Genomic DNA, 10193 nt, shown 5'->3' on the forward strand with positions numbered 1-10193 from the left:
TGGAGCAGGAGAAGGACAGGACAGGCATCTCCTAGGAAAAGATCAGGCCTGGTAATCGCATCACTTTGAGAGGAGATGTTTGTAGAGTTTAGGGACAAATGAGAGTGACACTTAGAAAATTAAGCAAACTAACAAGCAAGGAAACTATTAAATTGAGGACAATCAAAAAGCTGTGAAGAAGTAAGATGTAACCACAGCCTACTGTATGACTCAGCTGAAAACAGCATTTACATAGCCACAAAAAACGTGAAGTCCTGGGTACTGATTTAACCAGAGTTGTAACGTTCTATTAGATGAACTCCAGGGCTAGGCGCACGCGCACACACACACGCGCACACACACGCACACACACACACACACACACACGAGTCATAAGGATTGAATACCTACAAAAGATACCCAAGAAGTGGATAACCACAGCTCCTCGTCGGGGAAGGGCTGGAGGCTGGAGCAGAAGAGAGGATTTTTGAACAGTTGGGAGTATTTTACCATGTGTATGTACTGCTTTAAAAAAGGTATAAAAATTGTGTCAGATTCTGGTCAAATACAAACATCTGAACCGGGGAAAACCAAAGCCACCATACAGACTCAGCCACCGCGTCTAGACAGGAACCACCTGGACAGAGCCACAGGACTCTTTGCATCTGCAAAAGCCCATCACACCAGGGTGGCCTCAGCTGGGTGAGTCCCAGTACGTCCTGTAAGGACACAGAGACCCCTTGTTTCTCAGACCTATCACATGTAGACTGGCCTGCTCAGACATGGCTCTGAAGTAGCAGCTACATTCTAGAGGCTTCTTAAAAGAAATACAAAAAAGAACAAATGGGGTACAGTTCCATTTACATGAGGTACGTAGAGTAGTCAAAGTCACAGGGAAAGAAAGTAGAATAGAGGTCACCAAGGACTGGGGGAAAAGGGAATGAGGGGTTAGTGTTTAATGGGCATGGAGTTTCCCTTTGGGGGGCTGAGAAAGTTCTGAAGATGGATGGTGGTGATGGGTGCCACACCAAAGTGAATGTACTTAAATGCCACTGAATTGTACACTCGGAAAGGGTCAAAATGGTACATTTTATCCTATGTATATTTCACCATGATAAAAATATTAAAAATGAAAAAGCAGTTGTAGAGAAATACAAGTTTTAGAAAACTATAAAATCCGTCCAGCTCTAGCTACAGAGAACTAAGCTAGAATTGAATTCCCAGTGGGGAATCCCTAGACTACACAAAAAACATGTCAAAATACTTTTCCTTTGCCACAAATTACCCCAATAACTGAATGTGCAGGGCCGGCTGGCCTACAGGAACATTGGCTTTTGTTTCTGCTTGAGAGTTTGGTCCCCCCAGTCTTCTGGTCTGATGGCTGGTGCCTCCCTGGAATGCTTTACCTGGCCAGGGAGTGTTTCTACCCAAGCCAGAGAGCTCCTTATACCTTATGCCCGACTTTAGAACTAACTTTTTCCCAAAAAGTACCCCCTCCTTTAGAGACTCCAGGGAAAGGTCCCAGCTACACAGCATCCCGGGATCTGCACAAATGGATGAGCTACAGTTTCAAGCTGATATCAAATGCAAATGAGGCAAGATACCAGTCGGAGAGCTGAGGTGGCTTGGCTTAAGCCTGGTGGCTTAAGTCTCCCTATAAAGGAGACTTGCTACAAGCTCTGGAGAGATAGAGCCTGAGGTGTGCACCATCCAGGACTAGGTCAGGAATATGGGGTCCGGGGAGGGCGGGGGGTACGATTTTCAGTGTTAATCACCAAGCCATCAATTAGGAATACCCCAACCTGCTGGCGGACACAGAGTGTTCCCTATACCTACAATAGACGTCCAAGTGAAAGAAGAAAACATGCGAATTATTAGCAAAGAATGGACTCAGCTCAAGAGGACACCTGGGCTTGAAGCACCATATCAGTTACTTTTTCCCTTGTATATGCCCCATTATTCATTATTATGCAAAAACAATTTTTAAGGTTTTCCCTTTACAATTTCACATACATCCTTCTGTATTTGCTTCTGCTTTACAACAGTAGGTTACAGTGGCATAGAGCAGTCAGTATTTTGAAGGCGTTTAATAAGACAGGAGAACATTCATAATAGGATGTTACGTGGGGGGAACGAGATACATAATCATCTGTGTCATAAAATGCTAATTTCAGGAATATTAATTTCATATGTTCTTGGAAAAGTTTTCTCAGGGTTGTGGGCCATGGTTTCTTTCTCTGTACGTGTTTGGTAGTTTCTACATATTTAACAAAATACATATATTACTATTAAAAGAACTATTTTTTAAGTTAATTTATCTATTTTGAGACAGAGAGAGAGAGAGAGAGAGAGAGAGGGCTCAGGGGAGGGGCACAGAGAGAGGGAGACAGAGAATCCCAAGTAGGCTCCATGTTCAGCTCAGAGCCTGATGTGGTGCTTGAACTCATGAACCGTGAGATCACGACCTGAGCCGAAATCAAGAGTTGGACGCTTAACTGAGCCACCCAGGTGCCCTAAATATAAATTTAAAATATACGCATAGAGGAACTAAGACCAAGCAGTTTCTAAAACCTTTTAGGAACACTCTTACTCATGATGTTAAATCTCCTTTAACCTTTCCCAAGTAGGGTGGGGCTTGTACTTAAATGCACATGAACTTCTTCTTTTATCATTTCCACATCCACCCCCGTCCCCAGTTTCAATAAACTGAGGTTTGACCGAAAGATGGGTTGGGTCCTGAGTGGCAGAAGTGCCCCCTCAGTCCTGATGCCGGGTCCTCTCCCCTAAATCGATACTTCAAGGCCAAATCTACAAGTATGCACATCTCCTAACCTACTTTTAGGGCCAAAGACCAGATAGCTGACTGACCCTTAGTTTTAGAATGGGGCATTTGGGGGTTCAAGTGTGGGGTCTGCCCGATATGAAAGAAGAAATGTGGAACCAACAAAAACTCAGAAAGTTAAATCACATCCACAATCCTGGTCAGTCTCTAGCAACTCACAACTGCTTCATATTTAAAGGACGCATGCTGGTATGAATTGTGGGGGCCTCTCTCTGGAGACCCCATCCATTTTCGAAATTCATTACCCTTTCTTATAATAACACCTTATACAAAACTGGCTTATGTCCTAACTCCAAACACCTCGTGTTTCTCCCCATACTCCTCTGACCCCTGCCAATATACACATATGTATTTTGTACATTCCCTTAAATACACGTGGCCCATACAGGTATTCTTAAGGGCAACTCCAAGAAAATTACAAGCTAATGAATTCCATGTGTTGAAGGCCTAGAACTTGTTTTTAACTCTTCACTGTTCCTGGCAACCAGAGTGGATTTCTTTCAGGGCCCATGAGATGGGAGAAGAGACGATATTGCAAGTGTGCAAACCAGGCCCCCCGTTTAAGGGTGACAGCTTACTCTCCAGTGACCCCGGGCAAGTCACCCTACTCAGAGGGACCTCAAAGTCATCATCTAGAAGATACCATATTTAGGGTCTCCAACATCCTTCTTTCTTGCCAAGAAATTACACGGATATTTATAGTCTTGATTCAGTCACTACAATTTCCTTCATACGGCTCCTGTGTCACCTGAACATTAATATACTTGAAGAATATTGTAATGGTGGACTCAGTACTGTCCCCAAAGCTACTCAATTCAGCTGAGTGTCCATGGTTTACGAGAATTCTGATCACTAAATTTGCTGTATGGCTTAGTCTGGAGGTCAAATAAGATTTTTTTTCCCCCTTCAGAATGAGTTTATGAGACTGGAACTGAGTACATGCAAAAGTAAAAATTTTTGTTCTACCTTCTGAACTCTAAAGACACAAGTCCAAGATAAGACACTGTCTGTTCTAAGTTTAAAAGCTCTCCAATTTGGGGCAGCTGGGTGGCTCAGTCAATTGAGCATCCAACTCTTAATTTCAGCTCAGATCATAATCGCAGGGTCACGGGATTGAGCCCTGAGTCGGGCTCCACACTGAGCATTTTGCTTAAAATTCTCTCTCTCTCCCTCTGCCCCTGTCCCCTGTTCACTGTCTCTTTCTCTCAAATAAAAAAAAAAATTCTGAGTGTCACATCAAAAATATTTTTTTAACTAAAACTCTCCAATTTAAGTCCTTTAAACATCCCATGGCCCCTTAGAACACACTTGAAGCTGCTGGTCACGTGATGCAAACCTATCTCTTTGGCAAGAAGGCAACTCACCCACGGTCTCACAGCTGTCCAGTGGCAGGACCCCCATTCAGGACTCCCAGCCCAGAGAGAGCAGGGCAGTGTTTTCCTCCTAATGATACCTGATGGGACCAATGTCCCGGCTCTTCGTTCCTTTAAGCCATTAAACTGCTCCTTATTCATTATTAAATGGATCATTAGAAGCTGTGTCTCTATCATGATAAAACATCTGTGTCTTGTAGTTGATGCAGAAAAAAAAATGCAGTCAAATCTCCTGAGTGGTCTCAGCCACCGGCTGCGGGTGGCAGCCTGACAGTCCCAGCCAAAATTTAAATCAACCAACGGAAAACGTGACAGTTGTGTTCTTTGCTTTGATGCTAACCAAGCCTATAACTTGGGAAAACTATGCAAAAAAAAAAAAAAAAACTAAAAACAAAAAAAAACAAACCCCCAAGGTGCATCTTCTGGAAATGTTGACACACTAAATTCTAACGGGAGCTGTCAGTACTGTGGTATCTCTGAGGCAGTTTTCTGAAAAGGAAACATCAAATGATTCACCAAAAGACGGGACACCGTCCGGGACTGCCCCAAGCATCAGACCAGGGAAAGTGAAAACACACCAGATCAAAGAGGGCTCCCCTCGCTCGGAGCACAGGAATCCTAGGGAAAAGGCACTGGCGCCAACTCTGCACGGCCCTGACCTCATTTTGAGCTTTTAATGACCACAGGTCCACCGAATTCTAGAACTGCACATGCAAGGACAAATAAACAAGACCAAACAAAACAAAACACTCAACCCCCTCCTGGCTGAAGAGGAGCGAGTAGAGAATAAAAAAGGGATGGGGAGAAGAGAAGCAGCTGTCTCACTGTCAGCGGTACTCTGAAATACGATGACTCAGTCCTAGGGACAATGGGTTATTCCAGATACCTGCTGACTTGGCTCTGTCACCCCCCCACGCCCACCCCCAATGCATTCGGCTGGCCCCTGTCAAAACAAAGTGGAACAATGAGACGGTGACACGGTGACACGAGGACTACCACAGTACCATGATCTGCAGGAGCAGGGGATGTAGGGGAGGGGGGAAAGGGAGGATAAGGCAAAGGAAAGGGGTGGGAAGCCTGTTTGTTTTAAAACCTCCACCCCCACGGTGCGATTTAGCCGCCTCCACATACTGGGTAAGAAACGTCGTTCCCACTCACTGGGAGAGCTCTTGAGTCAAGCAGAGCGTGACGTGACTTGTAGGTCAGGTGGGAAGTGGTTCCCCAGAACCCAGAGCCTCTGATAACCAGCAGTTCCAGTGAGGCCAAGATCAATGTAAAAGAAATCAACAATACAGACCGTCAGCTATTAATCTACACTGTAAGTGGATCAGTGAGTTGCTAACACAGAAACTAAAAAAAAGTTTTTTAACTTATGAGGTTTTTGCTTTTGATAACAACATTTAACGAAAGAAAGGAAGAAAGAATACGTACCTGAAGGAAGCGATTATTGCTGTAACTTCATCATCTGGATAAAACTGAGTAATTGCATGATGTGCCCCCAGCAACTCCTTCCCATCTTTCCACCAAGAAATAACTGCGATGTCCTGGTACATATTAGGTATATTGATCGAGCAATTAAATTTGACATCTTTATGTTCAGAAAGTATTATGTGGCCAATCGTATGATTAAATGCAAGAGGCGGGAGCTTTGACCCAGCAGAGGTCACTCCAGGATGGACTGCATTGCCCGTATGCCGTCGTCCGGGCTGGGTTGGTGAAAACATCAAGGCAGGCTGGTACCCACTGGTGTGAGGAAGGGAAGATGGCATGTGGTCACTTTGAAGGCTTCCTGGGTATGGCAGGTCAGGCTTGGTTTCTTTCTTCACCTCTGCAAAAGCTGCAAAACAGAACACCTGATTTTTAGCCTTTTAAATAAAGGAATTTTCCAAGTAGGTTCCCAATCTCTAAGACTCTGATGACAGACATGGGGTATCCTCAGGGTCCTCAGAAAACATGAGCAAAATGTATTTAACACACATGTCTGGACATATATTCTCATTCACAAATTCATTCATTTGTTCACATACCTCCTAAAGAATGTTTAAGAAATAGAACTCCTCCCACCCATTTTTTTTCTTTTCTTTTCTTTTTTATTGAGATGCAATTGACTTATATTAAGTTTCAGGTGTACAACATGATTTGATATTTGTATATGTGGCAAAATGATCACCACTACAATCTAATTAGTTGACTACCAGTTACAAAATTTATTTCTTGTGATGAGAACTTTACTTTTTATTATTATTTTTTTTAATTTTTATTTGTTTTCTTGAAAGAGAGGGAGAGAGTGTGCACCTGCGAGTGAGTGGGGCGATGGCAAAGAGAGAGAGAGAGAGAGAGAGAGAGAGAGAGAGAGAGAGAGAGAGAGAGAGAATCCCAAGCAGGCTCCATGCCCAGCACGGAGCCCAATGTGGGGCTTTATCTCATGACCGTGAGATCATGACCTGAGCTGAAATCAAGAGTCAGATGCTTAACCAACTGAGCCACCCAGGCGCCCCTCTTGTATTGAGAACTTTAAAGATCTACTCTCTTAGCAGCTTTTAAATGTACAACACAGTATTATTAACTGTAGTCTCCTTACCGTACATGACATTGCGAGGACTTACTCATTTTATAACTGGAAATTCGTATCCTTTGACCACCTTCCTCCATTTGTGAAAATTGTGACTCATTCAAAGTCCTTCATATCCAACTCAACAGCATGGCAGGAAGGTGATGGCAATTGAGATCACTTTTCTCACTGTGTTCTCAATCACAGACTATGCCACAAATTTGACCAATGGTCTTGTAAAGCCTGCTACGGATCACAAAGATATGAGTTTACAATTCTGGTGCCTCAACATGACCCATCTCTAGGTATGGGGGGGATAAAAAATCAATGTCACTTATGTCATCAACAACAGAATGACTTGGAGCTTCCATTAAAATGCTTGCCTGCTGGAATGAACCTGGCAATGTTGATTTCATCTGGCCCACAAGTATTTCTGAAAATATTGGCCCACAATAGTTGTACTTCTGGCTTTTTTAATAGCACTTTTGGAGCATACATCCTATGCTGGTTGTTACGTATTCAAACACGTTGGCCACAGTTGAGATAGGCAGAGAATGGGAGAGACATTGTGTGGGAAAGTGACTGGGGGTACACAGAGGTGCCCATCCCCACTCCAGAGCTGTGCCTCTGCCACACTCAGGATGTTGCACCCTCCTGGGCTCCTGAGTGTGTATGTGCAGGGAGAGTAGGGTGGTTTCTGCTTACGGTTGTGACAGACTTAGCAAGTAAGAACGCAGGAAACCCAGTTGAAATTGAATTTCAGATAAACAACAAACAATTTTTAGCATAAATAGTCAACTAAGCTTATTTGGCCAATGGAGATACAATCAGGAAATCTGGGAGCAGAAGGAAGGATCTGAGAATTCGTTCCTCTGGCTTCCTGCCTGCCAAGTCGCTCTGGACTGCACATCTCCCTCAACTGAAGGTCACGGCTTCTGTTAGGGAGTCTTCTCTATGTGATTCTTCCATGCCAGGTCGGCTCTCGTGGTTGCTGCATTTGGGAACTGCCTCCAGGGTGAATGCCAGGTTGGAGAAAAAGAGATTTCACTATCAGAAACCAGGGAAGGGGTGCCTGGGTGGCTCAGTTGGTCAAACGTCCAACTGTTGATTTCGGATCAGGTCATGATCTCAAGGTTCATGATCTAGCCCGAAGTCGGGCTTTGCGGTGACAGCACAGAGCCTGCTTGGGATGCTCTCTCTCCCTCTCGCTCTGCGCCTCCCCACTCTCTCTCAAAATAAAGAAAAAAACTTTAAGAGAGAGAGAGAGAGAGGGAGAAAGAAGTCAGGGAAAGCTCACTGCTTGTCCTCAGCCTGAGATCTCAGTGGCTGTGGGAGAGCAGGGGCCCTCCACATGCTTTGGGGGAGGCTATGTGGGTCAGCCGCAGGCTGGCTTTGAGCCCGGCCATCCAGACAGATGAGTGTGCTGTGATAGAAGCATTCATTTATTCCAGGGAGTGGAGGTCAGGGTGACTCTGCAGAGAGAGGCCCCTGCCTCTCCTGTCACCGCCACGCCAGGCAAATCTTAGGCACAAGTGTGGGCCTGTGCTCTTAGCAGGAAATGGCAAAACTCTGCCTGGGTGCCATCCAGCTCCATCATCTTCCTCTGAATTTGGGGATACTTTCTGCAGTTATGAATGCTCTGGCTATTTATCTTATGCCTGCAGACCCTGTGCAAGAACTCTTTTTCTTGAGGCGTTGAAGCACTTATAATTCACCTTTGCCTCTCAGATCAGCAAATTTATCGAGAGTCCTTATTCACGGACATCCATGAGACTGGGAAGGCAGGGGGTTTGTCCAAATAACCGTGTTTTTCTTTAAAGGCAAAAAAAAAAAAAAAAAAGTGGAGTGGGAGAAGCAAATAATTCCTTGGTTTGTTTAATTTACTTAAAGACACTTAAAATGTCAAATTATAAGGGTAACCCAAGTTGGTAGTGGAAAATTCACATGTTTACAGAAGCCCAGAGAACATAAAATGGGAACCTGTTTTTAATCCCAAGCCTGCAAGATAACCTCTGGTTACAGCTGGGGTCTAGCCTTCAGTTTTCTCGGAGCCAAGCTGCTAAGTGAGCAAACTAGAGACAGGGCCACCCACTCAGAGGTCGGAGGGGCAAACCCACCCTATAATCACTATGGCTGGTTTAAAAGATAGCTAAGCTCCACGAGCTGAACTGCCAGGAGTTGGCAGAATGATTCAACTGCCAGTAAGCATTTACCTCGCACCTACCGGGTCTAAGATTTGTTGTGATAGTGTAATGGGATACAGAGAGGCACTCGCCCCAGACGGGGAGCAGCAGAGGGTCCCAGGAGTTAAAAGGAAGAAGGGATATGGGGAAGTGGGGCAACAGGGCTGTCCTGACAAACGTCAGCGGGGCTTTCCCTGGTCCCTCCCCACCCCCGACTACTTAGCCCTCCTACTTGGGGTGCTGGGGCTCTCCCCCTCGTAACGTCTCCTGGGATTCCTCATTCGGTTCTTTCTCTCCTGCTGGACTGGGAGCCCCAAGAGGGCTAGCACCCACACTCTAGCCAGGTCATAGAAGACGCTCAAAATAGGCGTGTTGAATGAATAAAAGTAAAGGCATGAATTAGAGAAGGGATGTGGGAGGGGGGACAGGGTTTCTAGGGGCTGGGGCGGTGGGAAATTGCAGAGAAAGAAGAGGCCCTAATAGTTTGGGAACATGACTGCAGCTGCAGGGTGGTGCTCCTGTGCTAACATCAAAGAGCCAGAGCAAGTGGATAGAGCTGACCGTGGAGACTCCTGGATCCTGGCTGAGGCAGCAGTGATTCCTGGAAAGTTTCTGAGCAGCGGAGGGAGATCAGAGCCGTACCCGACTCCGGCACTGACATCTGGCTGAGTGGGAGCCCGAGGAGCAGGAAGGAGGAGGCCAGGAAGAAGGGAACCCGCCAGGAAGATGGCACAGACCTAACTACCAGAGTGGCTGGGAGCAGGAAGGATGCTGGAGAGAGAAGAAAGGTTGACCCCAACAGTGTTCCCACTATGGCCATCATCCCACAACAGAAAGGTCGGTCTAACACCAAGTATTTAGGAAGGATATAACCTCAGAACACAGGAGAGTTCTCAGGAGTGGTCATTATACTGGTTGTTGTTGGCAGGCTGGGAGGCTGCTTCCGGTTCAGTTGTCTCACACGGAGAAGGGGGACGGTAACCATGGTGCCCCACAGGGTATTGCTGCCAGCAACAAAGGAGGTATCGCTATGTCTGGCTCATTGTCAGCTCTCCAGTAACTGTTACCTATTGCTCTTTTTTATTATTTTCCCAGGTTACTCTGAATCAGTAAACACCTGCCGCACACAGCCCAATACTTGAGAGGGGCCGATTTACAAGGGTTGATACAGGGAGCTGCCCAACTCCTCGTGGATGATGGTGCTGGTGAGGCTTCCGCTGCACAACTTTGCTGGGGGCCGGAGGGGGTGTCGTTCATCGAGCAGT

The 10193-nt window shown here is 45.7% G+C and overlaps 1 protein-coding gene across 1 annotated transcript in view; it reads right to left on the minus strand.

Annotated features, from left to right (window-relative positions):
* MERTK (MER proto-oncogene, tyrosine kinase) overlaps positions 1 to 6782 on the minus strand; it is an 85047-nt gene extending 78265 nt beyond the window's left edge. Inside the window, exons 1-2 of the mRNA XM_047069205.1 lie at positions 6776 to 6782; positions 5626 to 6031 (exon numbers count right to left, since the gene is read on the minus strand). Coding sequence (XP_046925161.1) covers positions 5626 to 6031; positions 6776 to 6782 — 413 coding nt within the window. The remainder of the gene's footprint in view (positions 1 to 5625; positions 6032 to 6775) is intronic.
* Positions 6783 to 10193: the final 3411 nt, after the last annotated feature.

This window comes from Lynx rufus, unplaced genomic scaffold (genome assembly GCF_022079265.1).
Source record: "Lynx rufus isolate CCGP_SWC_20201006 ecotype Redwood Valley unplaced genomic scaffold, mLynRuf1.p SCAF_8, whole genome shotgun sequence".
NCBI lineage: Eukaryota > Metazoa > Chordata > Mammalia > Carnivora > Felidae > Lynx > Lynx rufus.